The 22,221-nt window shown below is 45.8% G+C and overlaps 1 protein-coding gene across 2 annotated transcripts; it reads right to left on the bottom strand.

The window, feature by feature from the left end:
• Positions 1-346: 346 nt before the first annotated feature.
• FBH1 (F-box DNA helicase 1) lies at positions 347-21,084 on the bottom strand. Of its 2 annotated transcripts, XM_073018697.1 has the most exons (11): positions 20,962-21,084; positions 20,793-20,879; positions 19,992-20,128; positions 16,826-16,925; positions 16,614-16,735; positions 14,500-14,575; positions 13,690-13,887; positions 12,724-12,849; positions 10,663-10,769; positions 1,352-1,483; positions 347-831 (listed from the first exon to the last, which is right to left on the bottom strand). In XM_073018697.1, the coding sequence occupies exons 1-11, from the start codon at positions 21,011-21,013 to the stop codon at positions 661-663; spliced, it is 1,308 nt and encodes a 435-aa protein (XP_072874798.1). In that variant the 5' UTR covers positions 21,014-21,084; the 3' UTR covers positions 347-660. The 2 variants fall into 2 exon arrangements, with proteins under 2 accessions (XP_072874798.1, XP_072874799.1); XM_073018698.1 differs by lacking the exon at positions 19,992-20,128.
• Positions 21,085-22,221: the final 1,137 nt, after the last annotated feature.

Below are 22,221 nucleotides of genomic sequence, written 5' to 3'. Positions count from 1 at the left end.
TTAAAACATTATTATTAATTATTATTATTATATTATTTTGAGACAGGGTCTCGCTCTGTCACCCAGGCTGGAGTACAGTAAGCTGTAAGGTGACCACGGCTAGCAGCCTCAACCTTGAGCTCCAGCAGTCCTCCTGCCTTGGCTGGATTCAGTGCTGGGGCTACAGGCGTGAGCCACTGCTCCCGGCCAAAGTCTCAATTTTGATGCCCCAATTCCCACCCAAGACATCACGTCTCGTACTCTGCTTCCTGTGTCGTGTGAACGGTGACAGTGCTGTAGGAAATAGTAAACTGGAAAAAGAGAAGGCTCAGAACGACAGTGCTGACACAGTCATCACACAGCGGTATGCCAGTGCTATGGTGCCTGTTTAATTGAAATCTTGTAATAAAAGTTTAAATACATAAAATGTTTTTTTTTTTTTTTTTATCAAAAGAACATCCCCCACTTCCCCGACCAGATACGTCTGGAGCGGAGGCAAGTGGAGACTGGCTGTCTGTAGGGAGTGGAGAAATGGCAGGTCCAGCTTGGGCTGGTGTCCTCTTCCTCAGAAAGTGCTGTGGGTGAACCCAGAGTCTCAGGGAGCGGGAGCCCCCTCGCTGGCTTTCTTCACGCGGGGTCCTCGGCAAGCTGCTCTGCACGCGGAGAACGTGCGCCTTGGCCTCAGAAGACGAGGAAGAGCAGGGCCTCGTGCCGGGGCAGCACGATGTTCTCCACGGTGCGCTCCATGGCGCGCACCTGCTCCGGGGAGGCCGTCAGGAACGCCAGGGGCCCGATGCGCTGCTCCGCGCAGGAGTGGCACAGGTAGCCCCCCTTGTTTTCCTTCCTGTTGCTCTGTGGTGATGGACGAGAAAGAGAGCTAAGGAGAACGACCAAAGAACATGGATTTTCCAGCAAAAAGCATGGAGTTACCATCACAGCCGCCCAGGGACAATGCATTTGAATTCTGATGTTTTCAGAGGGGTGCACACCCTCAGAGTAACACCTCCCACAGCACCACCATCTAGGTGGCCTCGACACCCCCAAATTCCCTGAGCGCAGAATCAGCCATTTATCCAGTCGAGATAAACAACCAAGAAAAGCTGTGTTGGGACCCCAGGGAACAGCTCTCCCTCTAAGCGTGTGTCACAACCCAGCCTCCCAGACCTGTGGCTTCAGCACCGCCAGGTAACATCACGTGCCCTGACCTCTGACCCCGGGGCCGACCGCACACTTCTCATGCCTCTTGTATGAAAAGCCCCTAATAAAAGATCACACAGCTGTCTCTTATCTCCCCACCTACAACCCAGAGAAGCATAAAGTTCACAAGCAAAACACGCAAATGGCTGAATTAAGTTCCAGACAGCAGACATACATAGGTGATGGGCAGCTTCTTCATGGTGAGGACGGTGTCGACAGGGATGGCATTGTTGCACTGTCCCACGCAGCAGCGCACCACGCCTGTTTTTAAGACGTTGCTTGTCAGCTCTGCTTGCAAGAAGTACTCCTGAGAAGGAAAGAGTGAGAAAGAGAATCATGGCGACACCTCCGCTACGGTCTGCTGGCAGCACGGTGAGAACCCTTCAGATGTGCTGTAAGTCCCAGAAAGAGAAAAACACCGACTGCCCTGTTCTCCCTTAGCTTCTCTAACTTTTCCCTGCCTCCAAAGCTATTGACAGTCCAACTGACAGTCTGATTGCTTTTTAAATATATATATATATATTTAACAGATAAACATGTAAAACTATTGCCTGTAATGACATTTCCAGAATATTTCTGGATTTTATTTTATGCTAAGGCATCCCCAGCTCAATCTTTAGAAAATTATTTGTATATTCACATTACAACCCAGGTAGGCAACACAGAGGACCTGAAGAAAACTTGCCCCAAACATCCCTGCACATTTCCACCGTCCCGTGTACTGGCTGTGCTAGTGAGCAAATGACACCCTCGCTAAGCCTGTCTTTATCCATAAATGCAGATGGCACGGTGCCAGCTAAAGGTGGCTGCTGAGGAGAAGACACCCCTCAATTCATGCAAGGCACTCATATCTGGCAGGAAAGGAGCACCCAGAGGAAGCACTAGTGACCTCCTGGGCTGGAAACACCACAAGGACAGGGCACTGTCAGCTTCGCCGCTGCCCTGGGGGGCTGCACATCACCGGCTGATCCGCTAGCAGGACCGCACACATCTGCTGCCCAGCAAAGGACAGTTTCGTATTTTCTGGATTACGACCGGCTATTGATCTAATTATTCTACAATCTGTGTCCTACATTTTTATTTCTTTGGTCTTTACTCTTAGAGGGCCTGCCTACTAGGTATGAAAAAGAACCGAAAACCACCATGCAAACACTCAAGTTATGGCCAACAAGTACTAACAGCTGATGAAGTGAAATCATGTCTGAAGTCACAGATTTTGCGGAAGTCCCTTAGACTGTCATCTCAATTTCCTTCCCCAGGGACAGCCAGGACCATGAACCTGGCGAGGTGCCTCCAACCCACTGTGAAATAGCTTCTTGTTTACACACGTGTCCAAGGACACAGGCCTCCTTTTACAGGTGTCTATTTACATGAACGTTATACTTCTGGCTTCTTCCTCACCTAGTTGTTCTAAAATGCTGTAGGGGACTCAGTCACAGCACTCTCTTGTATTTTATTTGCCCATTCCCTTGCTGTGGTTACTCGGTTTTTTCCAAACTATTTCCAACAATGCAACAATGAACATCCTTGTACCCGACTCCCTGTCCACTCCAGAATTTTCTCCAGGGCTGAGCTCTCAAACCATTTTTGATGCAGTTACCATTATAATGCTATACACATATAATGCTATTCCACACATATGGAAGAAAAGTTTCACAAAACATGATTAACCTAACAGGCAGTGTTCTCTGATTTCTTTAGATTTTATGCCATTTCACTCTTTTTAAGCCTCTCATAACCCACTAGATTAACTGTTTTTATTTATATAAATTTAAGGGGTGGGGGTCACACCTGTAGTCCTAGCACTTTGGGAGAGTGAGGTAGGAGGATCACTTGAGCCCAGGAGTTCGAGACCAGCCTGGGCAATATGGCAAAACCCTGTCTCTACCAAAAATACAAAAATTAGCCAGGCATAGTGGTGCACACCTGTAGTCTCAGCTTCCGGGGAGGCTGAGGTTGCAGTGAGCTGAGATTGTGCCACCGCACTCCAGCCTGGGCAACAGAGCAAGACCCTATATCTAAACAAACAAAAAGAATCTAAGATTCTGTGAGACCAAGAAGCTGTCTTTGGCCAGACGTAGTGGCTCAAGCCTGTAATCTCAGCACTTTGGGAGGCTGAGGCGAACCGATCACTTGAGGTCAGAAGTTTGAGACCAGCCTGGTCAATATGGGTGAAACCCCATCTCTACTAAAAATACAAAAATTAGCCAGGCATGGTAGCGCACACCTGTAATCCCAGCTACTCTGAGGCTGAGGCCTGAGAATCACTTGAGCCTGGGAGGCGGTGAGCCGAGCAAGATGGCACTATTGCACTCCAGCCTAGGCTACAGAGGGAGACTGTCACAAAAAAAAAAAAAAAAACAGTTGTCTTTGAAACATAATTTCATGTCACTTAACACCTCAACAATGTAATAATTTCCTTCACTTTCCCAAAACTCCTAAGAAACAAATGAACAAAACGGCTTCTGGTGATTCTATTAGCTGCATTTTCTAAGGGGGAGGGAGGGGTCAGAGAAAAAGAAGGTTGCCTTGTTTTTGGGAGATGAAGAGACATCATTCTAGGCAGCGCAGGAAGCAATGGCTCGCTTTTTATCTCCAAAACACCCCCACCCACGGCTTCACTATTTTCAACACGCTTTCCTAGCCCCTGAACTACTGCCCAACTCGGGATCTTCATTATCCCCATGGCCTTCCCTCCTGGACAGACTGAACTCGACACTTCTGAAACAGGATATCCCCAAATTTATTCACAGGCTGTGACCACCAACAACAAAAAAGGCCGGACACGGTGGCTTACGCCTGTAATCCCAACACTTTGGGATCCACCGAGGCAGGTGGATCACTTTAAGTCAGGAGTTCAAGACCAGCCTGGCCAACATGGTGAAACTTCGTGCAGTCTCTACCAAAAAAAAAACAAAAAGAAATTAGCCAGGTATGGTGGTGCACACCTGTACTACCAGTTACTCGGGAGGCTGAGACAGGAGGACCACTTGAACCCCAGGAGGCAGAGGTTGCAGTGAGCCAAGATCACACCACTGCCCTCCAGCCTGGGCGACACAGTGAGACCCTGTTTTTTATTGTTGTTGGTTTGTTTGTTTTTAAAACAGCAGAGTGCCTCCACCTCTCACAAGGTCTTAAGCCTTAAAAAATCTGTTCTCCCATCCTGGCTAACACGGTGAAACCCCATCTCTACTAAAAAAATACAAAAAATTAGCCGGGCAAGGTGGTGGGCGCCTGTAGTCCCAGCTACTCGGGAGGCTGAGGCAGGAGAATGGCGTGAACCCGGGAGGCGGAGCTTGCAGTGAGCTGAGATCCGGCCACTGCACTCCAGCCTGGGCGACAGAGCGAGACTCCGTCTCAAAAAAAAAAAAAAAAAAATCTGTTCCCACAAATAAGCAGTTTTTCTGTGACTTCCTCGCAGGACCCCTGAGGCCAGACAGCCCAGCCCAGCCTCAGTAACCAGGAAGTATTTCTCTAGATTCTGTATTCTTTTCTTCTATGGGGAAAACAAAATGTACACAGCAACCAACTGACAACCTTCCAATTAGCTTTAAAAAGTCTACTTCACTTTTTTTTTTGTTTTTTGAGACAGAGTCTCGCTTTGTTGCCCAGACTGGAGTGCATGGCACGATCTCAGCCTACTGCAACTTCTGCCTCCCGGGTTCAAGTGATTCTCCTGCCTCACCCTCCTGAGTAGCTGGGATTACAGGCATGCGCCACTACACCCAGCTAATTTTTGTATTTTAAGTAGAGACAGGTTTTCACCATGTTGGTCAGGCTGGTCTTGAACTCCTGACATCAAGTGCTCCGCCCTCCTAAGCATCCCAAAGTGCTGGGATTACAAGTGTGAGCTATTGCACTGGGCCTATTTCACTCTTATGCATACAACTGGTGGGACTCTAAAGTGGTAACAATCTCCAAGAAGAAACTGACCATATCTAGAAAAGTCACACCTGGCCAGCTACAGTGGCTCATCCCTGTAATCCTAGCACTTTGGGAGGCTGAGGCAGGGTGGATCACTTGAGCTCATGAGTTCAAGACCAGCCTAGGCAACAGGCAAAATCCTGTCTCTACAAAAAAATACAGAATTAGCCAGGTGTGGTGACACATGCCTATAGTCCCAGCTGCTCGAGAGGCTGAGGTGGGAGAATGGCTTGAGCCTGGGAGGCGGAGGTTGCAGTGAGCCAAGACTGTGCCGCCGTACTCCAGTCTGGGTGACAGAGCCAGACCTTGTCTCAAAAACAAAACAAAACAAAAACAAAACAACAACTGAAAAGTCACACTTGCATTTATCTTTATCCAGCAATTCCACTTCTAGAAATGCATGCTGAAGATGCACTGGCAAAAACATAAATGACCTGTGCATAAGATTGTGCAATGCGGCATTATTAATGAAAGAAGAAGGCTGGAAGTGACCATGTCCATGAGCGAGGATGGCATAAATCACGGTGCGTCAACACAGAACACTACACAGCTGACGAAAGGGCGAGAGAGCTCTGTGAGCTGATGAAGAGGGATTTCTTGATTTGGGTAGGACAACAAATAAAAGAATAAAAGGCCAAAAAATAAAAGAGTAAAAAATAAATAAAAGAGTGATTCCCATGAGTGCTTCTAAGTGACAAAGCAAAGTACACAACAGTGTATCTGAAATGCTACCCTTTGTGGAAAAGGAGAATACGAAAATACCTACAAATTTGCTAATACTTGCATAAAGAAACACCGAAGGATTAATCGCTAATTGTTGAAAATAACTACCAATGGTGGAGGCAGAGAACAGTCTGAAGTGAAGGAGGAGGTAATGAGACTTCTCTTAGCACAAAGTTTTGACTTTGTTTTGTTTTTTGTTTTTGTTTTTGTTTTTTTGAGACAGGGTCTCACTCTGTCACCCAGGCTGGAGTGCAGTGGCGCAAACTCAGCTCACTGCAATCTCTGCCTCCTGGGTTCAAGCAATTCTCCCACCTCAGCCTCCCAAGTAGCTGAGGCTACAGGTGTGCACCACCACGACTAGCTAATTTTTCTGTATTTTTTGGTAGAGACAGGGTTTCGCCATGTTGGCCAGGCTGATCTCTAACTACTGACTTCAAGTGATCTGCCTGCCTCAGCCCTGCAAAGTGCTGGGATTACAGGGGTGAGCCACCGTGCTCAGGCACAAGGTTTTGACTTTGAAAACATTAACAGGCCTTACACATCAAAAAAGATCATTAAATCAAAAAGAAGCAAAGCAATCTCTGTAGATATTATAAATAAAATACATTTCTAACTGCAAATTAAGTTGGTAATAAAACCACAAAAGCAAAAAGGACTTACTTTAAGTGACTTCAGAACATGATAAATAAATCATTAATGGAGAAATGGAGCTGTTAGGAAATCTTCGAGTCCAGTCAGTATTCCATTAATACTGGCATTATTTTGAAGATTATTTTTAAATACATGGAATAGTATCAATAAGTAATTAATAAATACTGTTAGGAACCAAGATTTCAGTGTATGAGAAAAGATTCAAGTGTAAGAAAAGTAAAATTCCTTTTGTGTTAAATGTGAACTAGATTATGGAACACAATTCATGAGGGCTGAACGTGTGAAGGGCTAAAGCCTCTGATAATGCAGATACAGTGCAGTTTTTGAAACCCAGGAGAATGAAGAGAACGTATGTAAAAAGTATCATTTTTCAGCACTTACTGATGGCAGTGCATACCTGGTTAAAAAATAAATAAAAAAGGTGCAGTTGTGCAACAAAGCAAGGTAGTGCCTATCTGTTGAGATGGCAGTTACCCTCAGAAAGGCGGGGAGGGGTGCTACGATGGCCAGGGGCCACCAGGATAGCTCTGTGATGGCTGAGAGAGCCCATCTTCTCATCTGGTGGATGCTCGCAACATCATCATTTTAAACTGCTTTATGCTGTTTTATATATTTGTGTTATATTTAACAACAAAATATTGAAATTTGCCTGGTGTCACACCTGTAATCCCAGAACTTTGGGAGGCTGAGGCGGGAGGATCACTTAAGCCCAGGAGTTCAAGACCAGCCTGGGCAACATAGTGAGACACTGTCTCTACAAAACAAAAGAACAAACAAACAAACAAACACCAGCCAGGTGTGATGGTGCACGTCTGTGTTCCCAGCTACTTTGGAGGCTGAGGTGGGAGGACTGCGCCTAAGCCCAGGAGGTTGAGGCTGTAGTGAGCCATGATCGTGCCACTGCACTAAAGCCTGGGCAACAGAGTGAGGCCCTGTCTCTTTCAAACAAATAAAGTTTAAAAACTGGAATCCAAACTGGGATTGGAATTATCAGTATGAATCACTGGTTTTTTTCTTTCTTTTCAAAAAGACACATTTCCTAGCTGTGCCTCTTCAAAAGATGAGCAATCAGCATCACTAACAGTGAAACACTAACCTGCTCCCGTGAGCCTCCTCATGTGGCGAGGCAAAGCACACAGCCCGCTCCGGCCTCCCACAGGGTATGCTGCCAGAGACGCAGGCTTGAATCTAATCAAGCCTCTACAGCTAACTTCCAGTTACTGGAAAGCCAGGACAGGCAATGGCAGAACAAGTTACACAACCACAGCAGGAAGCAAACTAAGAATGGGAACGCTCTATAGAACGAATGAGCCAGTTTCTGCAATGAGACAAGAGCATGGGAGAAGTGGGGAGGGAGTCCTGCACAGCTCTCTATTAAGTAACTTAAGAGACAAGCAATCAAATGTTGGTTTGGACTCTGACTTGAATAAATCAACTGTAAAAAAGCATTTCTGAGACAATCTTAAAAGCATAAGTATGGACTGGGTAGTAGAGGTCACATATTATAATATAAAATATGAAAATGGCACGGTAGTTATGGAAAAAAAAAGTACCTATTTCTTGGAGATGTGTACATATAGGTATATGTACATGAGTATTTGTATATGAGTGTTCAGTGTGTTGCTTTCTTTACTTTTTAATGTCTTAAAATTTTCATAAGCAAAAATGAAAAGTCCCGTGTAGCCCATGTTTGTGAGATGGTATCACTGCTCGGTAACACCCCGCACAGTTCTACCAATTGACAACGTGGTTTTGTTACAGGCCTGACCACTTCTGTAACACGACTTCCATGAGAAAACCATACTACAGGGTCTGAAAAAGCACTTATAAATCAAAGTTTATACAAAAATGTTTGTATAGGTAGAGATCATTTGTACATAATGATTTATTCTGCTTAACTCCTGGGGATACTGGTTTAGAGATTTTTTAAGGTCACACTTCTCTTTAAACCAGAGGTCAGCAAAGTACACATGGGCCACATCCAGACAATGCCCATTTCTGTGAATCCATTTTATTGGAACACAGCCACACTTGTTTGCTAATGTACTGTCAACAGGGACTCTCGCATTACAGCAGCGGGGCTGGGTAGCTGCAACAGAGATCATGTGACTTACAGAGCCTGAAATCTTTGCTGCCTGGCCCTTTGCAGAAAAGTCTACAGACGATCCATGTGCCAGTAAAGATGCAACCAAAGAAAAAGGGCTTCAGTTCTAAGCTCTGACACTTCAGCTGTTGCACTCAGTGAAGCCCAGGTAAAAAGCTGCTTTGGGAAAAATGCATCAGATTTCAAATTCTGGAAACATTCCTATGGCCAAGTCAGTCTACCTAACAGAGGCCTGGAGGAAAAATGACAAAGGAGACATGAAAAATGTGATAAATATGCAAGCTAATCAGTTTTATGCAAGAAGCTTTTGCCCTCTGATGAGTCATTGTAGAGTATTTATTTGCAAAGCTTCTCCCTTTTAAGTTTTGATATTATCTTGCTCAAAAATGTGAAGAGAAATCCTATTTGTTCACTTTCTTGTCCGTCTCCCCACCTGGATGGGCTCTATGAGGGCAGGAATTTCCCTGCCCACTGTTATGCCCCAGTACCCAGAAAGGTGCTTGGCAAGTGTTAGGCCCTCAATAAATATTCCATTATGAGCATCAGGGATCTACTACACTTAACACCTCTGAGAGTTGAATATCATTTACTCAAAAGTGGTGACCGCCCACCCTGCCTGCACCCTGTGGTTCAACCCCAGAGCACGTAGGGCAGTACAGCATGGCTCACCCCATGACAGCAGGCAATATGGAACTGAGAATAAACCATCCTGCTACACACAATCTTTGTTTTGGAGATAGCTAAGCAAGAAAGAGTATTTATATTAACTTTTACACTTAAGTTTTAGGTTTCAGGCTTAAATATCTTGGGTTCAGGGAGAGATGGACTAAGTAGTAACTATTAGCTCAAATTTCTGTTCTAGTTTCTGACAGGGTTGAAAAGACTAAATGGTTTATACTCCAGCTGTTTAGGCAGAAAAAGAGATAAAAATAAGTAGAGTGTGAGAAGGTGGTTTGTGGGAAGGGTAAAGAGTGAGTGCTGACCAGCTCACTTTTCCACATGTCTGTGACAAAGGCCAGGTACCTGAACACTTACTCTCCCCGGCAAGGATGTGTTCTTCTGGAAAGTCTATTGGTAGCAGCAGCAGATGCCATTTCAAAACGGACTAAAGAGTGAGAGGGAGGAAGGCTGGGTGCACAAAACCTTCCTGGCATTTTTTCCCTATGAATATTGAGTCTAGGGGCCAAGCAAGGTGGCTAACACCTGGAACTCCAGCACTTTGGGAGGCTGAGGCAGGAGGATCACTTTAGCCAGGAGTTCGAGATCAGCCTGGGCAATATAGCAAGAACCCATCTCTAGAAAAAAAATTAAAAACTAGTCAGGTGTGGTGGTATGCGCCTGTAGTCCCAGTTACTCAGGAGGCTGAGGTAAGATAATCACTTAAGCCCAGGAGTTTGAGGAGGTTACAGTGAGTGATGACTGTGCCACTGCACTCCAGCCTGGGTGACACAGTGAGATCCTGTCTCAGACCAAAAAAAAAAAAAAAAAAAAAAAGAACTAATTGAGTAAGGGAGAAATGAAGTAATACACGACCACTGCCGGTATCTTTTTTTTGAGACAGAGTCTCGCTCTGTCGCCCAGGTTAGAATGCAGTGATGCCATCTTGGCTCCCTGCAACCTCCGCCTCCCAGGTTCAAGTGATTCTCCTGCCTCAGCCTCCCGAGCAGCTGGAATTACAGATGCATGCCACCACACCTGGCTAATTTTTGTATTTTTAGTATAGATGGGGTTTCACCATGTTGGCCAGGCTGGTCTCAAACCCCTGACCTCAAGTGATCCGCCCGCCTCAGCCTCTCAAAGTGCTGGGATTACAGGCGTGAGCCACCGTGCCTGGCCTACTGCTGGTATCTTAAACAGAGCTTTTTAAACTGAATTAGGAAATGACTTAGAAAAGAACCACATTTTTGTTTCCTTGGTTAGAACACTTCTTATACTGGTCATCGGCCTTTGCACATGCAAGCAGCATTTCTCTTCCAACCCAGGATCCTGATCTGAAGGCCTCTGAAGGCTCCAGGTCAGCCCCTCATGCAGGCTAAATAACATTCAATGGCATCAAGTTAGCTCATGCTGCCCGTTCCGCTTACCCCAGCCAAAGTCAAAATGTTTTCCAATGATTTGGTCATGATGAGACGCTTCTTGGCTCGAGTTACTGCAACATACAGTAAATTCCATTCATCCTCAGAAAATGACTCTAAACAAAGTAAAGGGGAAAAAATTCAACTAAAAAGCCTTACAAAAGCTTACAAAACCTTATGTCTCATCTAAATGTTTACTAGCCCCCATCCATTCGCTGCAGAAAACCACTCAACACTTGTTGGCTGTAAATACAAAATTTTCCTACAAATGCCAGTTCCAAAAACAAACCAAATCCCAGCAGACGAGTGGCACAAAAGACTGGGTTTTATTTAGTCCTGCTACGTAAATCCTGGGAATGTGTTAATTGGTTATTCGACACCCGCAATGTGCCAGATGGCTGTTTACAGTCATTATGCCAGTTCTCACAAAAAGCCCATGAGACAGCTGGGGAAACCGAGGCTTAGACAGGTTAAGTCACTCCTACAAACAAGGCCTTGGCTAATCAAGGGCCTGGGAGCTGGACCGAGTCTGCTTGTCTCTTTCCATTTCCTTACACTGCCTCTGGACTGCCAGACTCCCATTTGGAAATGCCTGACACTGTCACGGGACAACAAGGAAGACACACAGGTGTGCTGTGTGTCTGTGCTGCCCAACTGCACCTCTCATCTCCCATCTCGATTCACCATACAATGGCAGGAACTCAACAAAGAGCAGCAGACCCAACGGCGTGCAAAAAGCTGCGAAATTGTACACTTTGGATGGGTGGGTTGTGTGGCATGTAAATTACATGTTCCCCAAAAAATTACATTTGTAAACATGTAAACCAGAAGGGCGAAAAAGGTGGTACTATAGTAAACTTCTCCATGGCCACCTCCCTTCCTCTCTCCACTCCAAATCATGTTCTATATTCGCCAGCAGTCACGAATGCTGTGGTTTCCATTTTCAGCATGCCAATGTGTGCTAGGCCCCAAATTTCCAACCTACAGTTAACAGACAGCTTTGTTTGTTTGTACATAAATTTCAAACGGTTTTATTCTAAGATTTAAAATCAAAGCAATAGCACTGATGCTCAGAGTACAAATTTATTACAAAGCAGCCTTGAGTACCAATTTATTACAAAGCAGACAAGGCCAGGCACGGTGGCTCACACCTATAATCCCAGCACTTTGGGAGGCTGAGGTGGGTGGATCACCTGAGGTCAGGAGATTCAGACCAGCCTGGCCAACATGGCGAAACCCCGTCTCTACTAAAAAACAAAAATTAGCCGGGCATGGTGGCACGCGCCTGTAGTCGCAACTACTCTGAGGCAGGAGAATTGCTTGAACCCGGAAGGTGGAGATTGCAGTGAGCTGAGATCGCACCACTGCGCTTCAGCCTGGGTGACAGAGTGAGACTCCATCTCAAAATAATAATAATAACAACAACAACAATAGCAACAACAACAACAAAGCAGACAAATGTCTGTGGTGGCTCATGCCTGCAATCCCAACACTTTGGGAGGCTGATGTGGGAGGATTGCTTGAGCCCAGGAGTTTGAGACCAGCCTGAGCAACATAGTGAGACCTCCGTCTGTACCAAAAAAACAGAAAACAAACAAAAAACAGACAAATGATAAAGAATGCTTACTACTTCTCCTTTTGTGACTTTCTTATCTCTTTAATAAATGAAGAGGAATTGACTAAAGGAATTACTTGGTAAGCAAGTAAACTATACGTTAAAGCTTTCATGAGGCTGGAGACTCAAAGTCTGATGGTGAAAAACCTGGAGCTGAGAGCAGCGCGGGGCTCACAGGTGGAGCCGAGAGCAGCGCGGGGCTCACAGGGCCACCACAAACATCATCACCCCACACGCAGCCCCCAGAGGGGTGCGCCTTGGGGAAGTTTTGTTTTTTAAAAAACCACAGTATAAGAATCAAAACTTTAAGACTAGGAGGTGTTTTGTGGTTTTGTTTTTCCAGAAGTGCCCTACCAGGAGGCCACAGCATCCAACAAACAACAAGGCAGTGAAAAGGAAGCACTGCAGTCACCACTCACTACAACAGCACCTGACACTACCCGGCCACCTCTTACCAACTCTGAAGTGGGGAAGCTGGGGCAGGTTATGCCGGGCACAAGGCACTTTCACAAAATCATCCAAAACATGCACAGTGTCAAACTCCAGGCCTTTGGCTTTGTGCACAGTGCCCAGAATGTACTCTAGGATAAAAACACAGCACACATTAGACGGGGCTTCAAAGGCAAAGAAACGAGATGACAAAAACATACATGCTTCCCACTTGACTCTGAACTCGAACAGTTCTTGCCTAAGTGCAGTTTTGTGGGAAAAGGGGGAAAGAGGAAACAACTGTCGGGAACAGAAAAAAGAAAAAGACGAGGAGAGAAGTTGAAAATTAGTTGCAGGAGTTAGTGCCTCTCAGAATCACATCCCAGAGGCCAGAGTGGCTCTACCCACCCTCTGGATCTAACACACGAAGGGACAGAGCCCAGAAAAGGGCTGCATGGCTTGCCTGACATTACACGTGGCAGAGCTGGGACTAGAAAATCCCATTCTACGGGCTTGAAAGTAGAACAGAAATAAAGAGCCCCTGAGGAAGAACCAGAACCCTGCTCCCCTCTCCCTTAAGCAATAAAGCCATCTTTGCTCAAAGATATTTCACACAGGGAAGAAAACAGCAGAAGAGGCCAGGCGCGGTGGCTCACATCTGTAATTCCAGCACTTTGGGAGGTCGAGGTGGGTGGATTACCTGAGGTTGGGAGTTCGAGACCAGCCTGGCCAACATGGCGAGACTCCATCTCTACTAAAAATACAAAAACTAGCCGGGCGTGGTGGTGGGCACCTGTAGTCCCAGCTCCTCAGGAGGCTGAGGCAGGAGAATTGCTTGAACCCAGGAGGGGGACACTGCAGTGAGCCAAGATCACGCCATTGCACTCCAGCCTGGGCAACAGAGCAAGACTCTGTCTCAAAACAAAAAAAACAGCAGCAGACTATCTGCTCCTCCTCTTAGGGGGAAGGTAAAAACCAACTGTTTCCCTTACCTGCAAAGTCCAAATCCTCTATATGGCATTTTTCTATCCTTTGCACCAGCTCTGGAATCCTGATATTATACTTTTCAACAACTGCGATCTTGGCTTCCAGCTCCTTGTCCTCAGCAGCGGTCACATACCTCTTGAAGCCACTAAAGCCTTCTTTGTGCACCCATCTTCTGATAAATCTGTCTTTAATGACGAGGTTTTCTAAGGAGAACACACGCACAGGTTAAGGTGACACAAGCTCCACTCACAGATGGTGGCAGGTGCTGCACGTTCCTAAGCAGCCGCACAAGAGCGGACGGTCTTAAAGTGGGGAGGCCCAGGTTCCAGGCCTGACTGCATCACTAACTCGCTGTGTGTCCCTGGGCAAGTCAGTGCAGTGCGGTGGCCTCTCCGTCTCCGACTGAGGAGCAAAACCCTGGGCTCAAGATCCTCACCTACTTCACAGGGATTTGAAATAGCGCAGTCAACAGGAAAAGAAAAGCGCTATAGAAATGTGTGACACTATCACTTGGGGCCCACGTGGAAGTGTACAACATATAAAGTGGCCCAGGCAGACAGAAAGATGCAGGGGAAGACAGCCTAGGGGACCAGTATTGGAAAGAGACTGAGGCTCCTGTGGGGAGGATCTGGAAAAGTCTGTCAGTACCTATGAAAACAGGAGGCCTGAGGCACCCCCCTCTTCATGGGAAGAGAGCTCTAGCTCTCCCTTCTCTGGAGGGAAACGAGTCCCTGACTCAGACCGGGCCTGCTTCTTTCTCGTCCCTGTCCCTTGGGTGCTTCCTTCCAATGCACCAAGGCCAGGCGGGTACTCACGTTTCCTCCGTTCTTCCTCTGGCTGAAGAAGGATCCAAATATCAATGATTCTGTCCAATCCAAATGATTTAATCCCCTGAAAAAGTTTTTTGGTGGGATTTTTGTTTTTTTGTTGTGTTTTGTTTTGCTTGTTGTTGCTTTAACAAAACAAAATAAAGCAAATACAGGGATGGGGTTTTGAAATGAGATGGTTTCTTGGAAATGGATCTTGAGTTACACCCAAAGCACAGGCGGCAAGCAGGAAACTTCATGAAGCAGAAAGTGCGAGGCTGCCACGTGGCCTGAACACTCCCAGGGACCACATTCTAAGATACCGCTGCTACCTGAAACTCTTCCTACTCTTTTTAAAAAGGCAAGATCTATAGCTGCACACTGCTTTCGCATCAATAAAAAGGCAAGTTAAGCACCTTCCAGGAACATGAGACGATTCTACAGAATACAAATGGTGCCTGAATACAAAGTGCTTGGCATGTACATTTACCACTGTTTCTTGTGAGAAAAGAACAACAGGCTGGGCACGGTGGCTCACACCTGTAATCCCCGCATTTTGGGAGGCTCAGATGGGTGGATTACTTGAGGCCAGGAGTTCAAGACCAGCCTGGCCAACATAGTGAAACCCGTCTCTACCAAAAATACAAAAATTAGCCAGGTGTGGTGGCAGACACCTATAGTCTTAGCTAGTCAGAAGGCCAAGGCACGAGAATCTCTCAAACTGGGAGGTGGAGGTTACAGCGAACCGAGATCCCACCGTCGCACTCTAGCCTGGGTGACAGAGCAAGACTCTGTCTCAAAAAAAAAGAAACTACAGAATGTCTCTGGGTCCAGATTCTTCTACATTTTAACAGGTCAGCTCCTGGAGGAGACAGCCTGACTGTGCCCTGTTTAGCCCAGATCTACGCTAAGCACTGGCTGGGCTCTGGCACTCACTCAGCACCAGGCCCCACACAGAAGACAGATACGACCAGAGCCTCACACTCCAAGGGCTTGACATCTTTTAGGGAGGGACACGTAAAACACTCACATAAAACAGCGGGCAGAATAACAGAGTTGACATTATAACCCACAATCAGATGTGTGGTCACGTGTAATGACACATGGTACAGGTGATAAGTGGATTTAAGAGAGGTAGAGAGAACCACTCGCTTTACATCATGCCAGTGTGGATGATATTCCAAAAATACTACTCTCTTACAACAATGACTATGGCTAAATTATGTTATTATTTACCAGACCAAATACTACAAGGTCATTAAAACAGTAATGAAGGAAAATATGCCTATGTGTTGAGTGAAAAACAGCATCCATTTCTAGGTACCCTATACTTGTAATTATGCAAAAATACACATCTATAAGGACAAAGACAAAAATAGCAAAAATGAGAACTATAATATGAAATACTGGGATTATGTGTTCTTTTTTAGGTTCCAAAATTTCTATACCATTGTTATATAGTCTTTATAAATAAAAAACTTAAAACATCTTTTGATTAGGATTCATTGCTATATTCATTGAGTGCCTAATGCATAGTAGGCTCTTGAAAACATTTCCATAAATGAATGAGGGAATATCTTTTTGTCATATAACTTTGCTTCAAGGTTAAAAATGCTGTAAACATGCCAATGAATCCTTCTAACTCCCTGTGAAACAGGTAAGGCAAGGCATTATTTTACCTCAGAGTGGAGAGAATGAGGCACACAGACGCTGTGACTTGCCCCCAGCCACACGCGGTTAGTGACCAGTCAGAACTAGAGCCTAGGTTTGTACTCCGCGTGTTGTCAGCTCAGCTGTTCTCACACTAACGACAACACACAACCAGAAAAGCTTCCAGTAACCCGCGGCCTCACTGGCATTGTCAAGGGAAGAAGGGCATTCATTGTTTAAAGAGTGGAAACTAAGGTCCCCAGCCCTTCTTGTGTCTGCCTTTCCAGGAATGTTTCACTGGCATAATCGGAATGGCCTGGGATACAGACCAGCCATGGTGCAGCCCGGTGGAAAGAGTCAAAAACCCAAATGCTTTCTTGCATGATAATTCCAATGAAGGTGAACATTTTCACTGGGTATATTCATCTACAACGTTTCTGTGCATGAAGTGGTCAACAGAAATGTACTCTTACCCCAATCAAATGTATCCTTGAAGGGACTTCCCCTTCCGTCACCCGTACGGCCTCATCAAACACGTTGGCGTTGGTCCGGGACAACAAGGCCACTTGCCCCTCTGCGTCACCTCTAATGCCACCTTTAGAGAGAGAGCACAAACTCTATGGCAAATCGAAATAAAGACGAAAACTTTTGTAACATAAAAGAGAAAAGTAACTCAAAGCCTTACTCTGATGGTTTCCTCCAACCAAAGTCTTTTTCCTGACTCTCTTGCAAACATCCAAGATAGTAGCTCCCACATAAGCTATTTCAACACCAAACCGAAAACTCTGGAAAACAGCAAGACAGAGGGAGTCAGAAGCCCGCCCTGCGGTGTGTCCGTGCGTTTCCATCACTGCCACCACAGCCCGGGCAGGCCAGACCTGACAAGTTATTCCTGACCCCCAACACAGAAAGCCAACTTCACAGGCTCACTTTCTAGGCCCTTCACAACCCAGCAGTCTTTATTTTCCATTATTCTCAACACAAATAGTAAAGTTTTCTTTTAAGCAAATCTACCCTTTTCTCCAAATCAAATCTAGTGAAGTCTAAAACATACAAAAGATTAAGATAGGGTAAGGAAGGCTTCTCCCCTTGCCTTTGAGATCCCTCTCCAGACTACCTTTAAAACCACTGCCCCGCACCAACCAGCCATGGCAGAAGCACTAGCACCTGCACACTGCCCACGCTGCCCTGCCTCAGCCCATGCTGCTTTCTGTCTGACTTTCATCTACCAAAGTCACTTCCTAACCTTCAAAACTCAGCCCAAGACCCTGCTTCCTTCGCCCCTCCAGCTGGCAAGATATCCTTCTTCCCCACACTCAGGGTGTGTATGGCCTGTTTTCATGCACACACAACTTCAGGTGCTTTGGTGAATAGCAAACGAAAACTAGACTTTAAACAAACACTACTTTGTTACTATAAAACTACTCTGAGTGAACCATAACTGAAATTATAACATAAATATCCATGAGTTCATATTTAGATAAATGATTGAATATTTAAATAGATGGGATAGAAGAAACAAATCTCCTTTGCAGAAAAATTCCAAATAATTTATGAAGATTCGTGGACACTTACTCCTTGAGCGTACAGAGACTTCCTTCCAAAGCATCCAGTAGGGAAAGGATGAAAAAAAAGAGGAACTCTACAGTGGAGAAACCTGACAAACACTACATCAGCCAGGTGGTCAAGGTCAACCTCAAGTCATGAGCCATGGTGACAGCATGCACCTCGACAGCATGTGATGAAAATGGAGCTTCACCTCTGTGGTCTTCCTCCCAGAACCCAGAACTCTAGCCTAACCATGAGAAAAGACATTAGACAAATCCCAGCACAGGGGCAGCCTACAAATGCCTAACTGGAACTTCTGGAAACTGTGAAAGTCACATGAGAAATAGGGAAAGTCTGAGCAACTGTGACAGCCAAGAAGAGCCTCATGACACATGGCTACATGTAATGTGGGATCCTGGATGGGATCCTGAAGTCACAAAAGACATTATTTCAAAACTAAGGAAATGCAAATGAACCATGGACTTCAGCCTATAATAATGTATCAATGTTGGTTCATTATCGTGACAAGTGTCCCACATTAATATAAGACGATAAGATGTTAGTAATGGGAAACTGAGTACAGGACATATGAGAACTCTCCTCTCAATTTTTCTGGAAATCTGAAACTATTCTAAAAAAGTATTGTCTATTAAAAGAACAAAACACCTCTGCACTGATGCTACCCTAAATCACCACAGCAGCAGGAGCTCAAGGGAAGAGTAACAGAGGCATCTACGGAACTTTCAATAACATCACAAAACACAGCACAGTTGATACTTTCATCCAAGTGAGACATCTCTTCTTTTTTTTTTTAAGAGACGGAGTCTCGCTCTGTCGCCCAGGGTGGAGTGCAGTGGCATGATCTCAGCTCACTGCAAGCTCCACCTCCCAGGTTCGCGCCATTCTCCTGCCTCAGTCTCTAGAGTAGCTGGGACTACAGGCGCCCGCCACAGCACCCAGCTAATTTTTTATATTTTTAGTAGAGACAGGGTTTCACCATGTTAGCCAGGATGGTCTCAATCTCCTGACCTCATGATCCACCTGCCTCGGCCTCCCAAAGTGCTGGGATTACAGGCGTGAGCCACCATGCCCAGCCGAGACATCTCTTCTAAGTAGAAATGAGTTTTTTAAAAGCAGTGGTTCTCAAACTTCTGGTCTCAGGATGCTTCACAATTAAAAATCACACTTAAAAAGCCTCCAAAGAGCTTTTATTTACGTGAGCTCTATCTATCTATATTTACCATATTAGAAATTTTAATTCATGTAAAAATAATGATTCAAAACTATTTTTTTTTAAAGACAGAGTCTCACTGTGTCGCCCAGGCTGGAGTACAATGGTGCAATCTCGGCTCACTGCAACCTCCACCTCCTGGGTTCAAGTGATTCTCCTGCCTCAGCCTCTCGAGTAGCTGACACTACAGGCGTGAGCCACCACGCCTGGCTAATTTTTGTATTTTTAGTAGAGACAGGGTTTTACCATGTTGGCCAGGCTGGTATTGAACTCCTGACCTCAAGTGATCTGTCCTTCTTGGCCTCCCAAAATGCTGGGATTATAGGCATAAGCCACCATGCCCAGCCAAAAGCCTCTTATGTGACGACATAAAGAACATATTTTTTGAAATATATTTCCCAGAACAAAGAAAAAATTCACCAAGAAGAATGGCACCATGTTCCATTTTTGCAAATCTCTTCAATGCCTGGCATAACAGAAGACTGCTGGCTTCCTGTGTTCACATCTGCATTGTCTGCTGTGATATGCTGTCTTGGTTGACACACATGAAGAAAATTCAACCCCACGCAGACATGTGATTGGAAAGGAAGGAGCGCATAATAAACTTTTCGCATAATCGAGGGGACTGTGAGTTGTCATGTTCATTATGGGAGAGTTTGCCAAAATTTTAATTTCACTTGAAAGCAAAGATGTTATTTTTGACAACAAACACTGTCAGTTATTTTCCCTGAAGTCGCAGCTTGTTTCATTCGTCTTTGAAAAAGTGCCAAATACACAAGTCTGAACAACCAGCGCTGGTCTAACAACTGTTCTAAGTACAAACATACAAGGCGGCAGCAGCCGTCAGTTCACAGTTCAGCCGCAGCAGCTCTTCCTCAGATGACCGCTGTGCACGCACCTCTTATGAAAACAGTCTGACTTGGCAGACCCCGAGAACCACACTTTGAGAACCACTACTTAGAAGCAAGGATTTGCTAGCTCTGGTGAGCCTGGCCTACCACCTTGCACAGGGCCCAGCACGTGAGACACTGGGAGGGAGAAGAAATGGCTCCGATGCAGCGCGTGCACTCACCTGCGTGAGATAGAAGACGTGGGTGTGGGGCACTGTGAACAGGGCGTTGACCGCACCCCGGAAGGTATAGATCTGCTGGTGCGGGTCCCCTACAAAGATTTTCCCACATGGCTGAGACAGAACTATGTTCATGATAGCTGTAACCAATGAGAGGAAAAGTAAGAAACCTTGAGGCCTCCACCCCAGGCAGCAAAAAGAAGAGGACAAAACACTTCCGTGAAGCTAAGCCAGGGCACCCTGGACCTCAAGGTCGCCTTTTCCTGCAGGACAGCCACACTCCATCAAAAGCAGCTATTTTATGATGGACAAAAGAAACAGTTTCTGGTCCTAGGGATGCAGATTATGTTTCACCCTGGATGAACTGTTGGAACCTAAGAAAACAACACAGGCAAATCTAAAATGAGGCAAGTTGTCTTTAATGTTACAGCACTCGAAATTGACCTACAAAGTCAGACTCATTAACACTGTCTGTTCTCTCTTAGCCACTTGAGAAACAAACAACACAAGCTTTTCCCTCTCAATGGACGATCTCTTCCCACTGAGCATGAGTCTATGTCCCTATCGTCTGCGGGTCTACAACTTGGTCAACATGGTAAGAACAACCTAAGTAAAACCTATGGTGACAGAGAAATCTGCTTGGGTGAGGGCAAGGGGCAGCTTGAAATCCTAAGGTGATTAAGAAGATCCTCTTCCTTATCACAAATAAGAACAATCAACTTAGTTCACACAGGTGTCCTCTTACATAATCATAGTGCTGTTTCTACGTATTTGAGACTACTGATGTCCTGAACAGCGTATCACCTGGTGTGCAGTCCTGGGCCTCATCCACAAAGATGGCGTCAAAAGAGGCCAGCAAAGGCTTACTCAGCTGCCAGAGTTTCAAGTAGCCTAAAATAAGGAGAGAGGCAGGAGTTGTAACTCCAGGAAGGCAGTCCCACTTGCCAGTCCCCGCCATCCGGCAGCTGCCTACCGTCATGAGTCATCTGGTACGCCTCTTCTGTGCACTCCCCCAGCTTCCGCATGTTATCCCAGAGGCGGCTTGCTTCAAGGACACCATTCTAGGAAGGAAGGTATATGGTAACCCAGAGTTTGAGACCCTGGCAAAGGCAGCACCCTGCAGTCACACTTTCAATTCCTATACAGCAGTGGAGCCAGGGCATCATCACAGAAGGGGGACCGCAGGCACCTCCCTAACCTCCTGGGTCTCCTCAACAGCCTCTCCACGCCACAGAGGGTCTCCAGTGCTGAGACAGGAAGCAGCCAGGCCATGCCACGCCCATGACAGGGCAGAGGTCACAACAGTTAGGTGAACCAGAAAAGGCCAAATTGTTTTTCTAGATTTATGACTGATTCTTAATTCATAAAAACAATGGCAAATGAAAAAGACTTGATAAAAATAAGAAACAGACTTTCCCACTAGCAAAATCTATTCCATAGAACCAATAACCCAAGAAAATCAGAAGAGAGATTCCAGCCTTCAGTTAAGATGAGACTTGAGGTCCAGAAACCCCAGTGACAAGCTCTTGTAAACTCAGGCAGGTCGTTCCATGTCTGCCTTCTCGTTAAATGGGAGGACTATTCTGAGGCTTAAGTGAGATGGTCACCAGTATCCTCCACAGGAGAAACTATCCAACAATTCACAGCCATCCCCATGGGCCCACAGCCTCACCCTCCCACCCTCAACCTCCTACGAATAGCTCTGAAGAAGTGAAAGAAGAAATAATGCTGTCCCATACTCCCTGTTTTCCCATCCTCAGATCCCAAACACTTCCCATTTCCCCCATCCTCAGATCCCGAACACTTCCCGTTCCCCATCTTCAGATCCCTAACACTTCCCGTTTCCCCCATCCTCAGATCCCTAACACTTCCCGTTTCCCCCATCCTCAGATCCCTAACACTTCCTGTTTCCCCCATCCTCAGATCCCTAACACTTCCCCTGTTTCTCATCCTCAGATCCCTAACACTTTCCCTGTTCCCCATCCTCAGATCCCTAATACTTCCCGTTTCCCCATCCTCAGATCCCTAACACTTCCCCTGTTCCCCATCCTCAGATCCCTAACACTTCCCCATTTCCCCCATCCTCAGATCCCTAACACTTCCCCTTTCCCCCATCCTCAGATCCCTAATACTTCCCCTGTTTCCCCATCCTCAGATCCCTAACACTTCCCCTGTTTCCCCATCCTCAGATCCCTAACACTTCCCCTGTTTCCCCATCCTCAGATCCCGGAAT

This window comes from Chlorocebus sabaeus, chromosome 9 (assembly GCF_047675955.1).
Source record: "Chlorocebus sabaeus isolate Y175 chromosome 9, mChlSab1.0.hap1, whole genome shotgun sequence".
Taxonomy (NCBI): Eukaryota; Metazoa; Chordata; class Mammalia; order Primates; family Cercopithecidae; genus Chlorocebus; species Chlorocebus sabaeus.
The sequence above is the reverse complement of the archived record's forward strand: the minus strand, read 5'-3'. Positions and strand labels throughout refer to the sequence as shown.

Excerpts from the sequence above, each read along its gene's own strand:
- FBH1 (XM_073018697.1), bottom strand. The coding sequence starts at position 21,013 with ATGCGGAAGCTGGGGGAGTGCACAGAAGAGGCGTACCAGATGACTCAT. Across the intron at positions 16,926-19,991 it reads ACGTCTTCTATCTCACGCAG|AGTTTTCGGTTTGGTGTTGA; the intron begins GTGAGTGCACGC and ends GCTGTTTTCCAG. Across the intron at positions 14,576-16,613 it reads CAAGGATACATTTGATTGGG|GGGATTAAATCATTTGGATT; the intron begins GTAAGAGTACAT and ends AAACTTTTTCAG.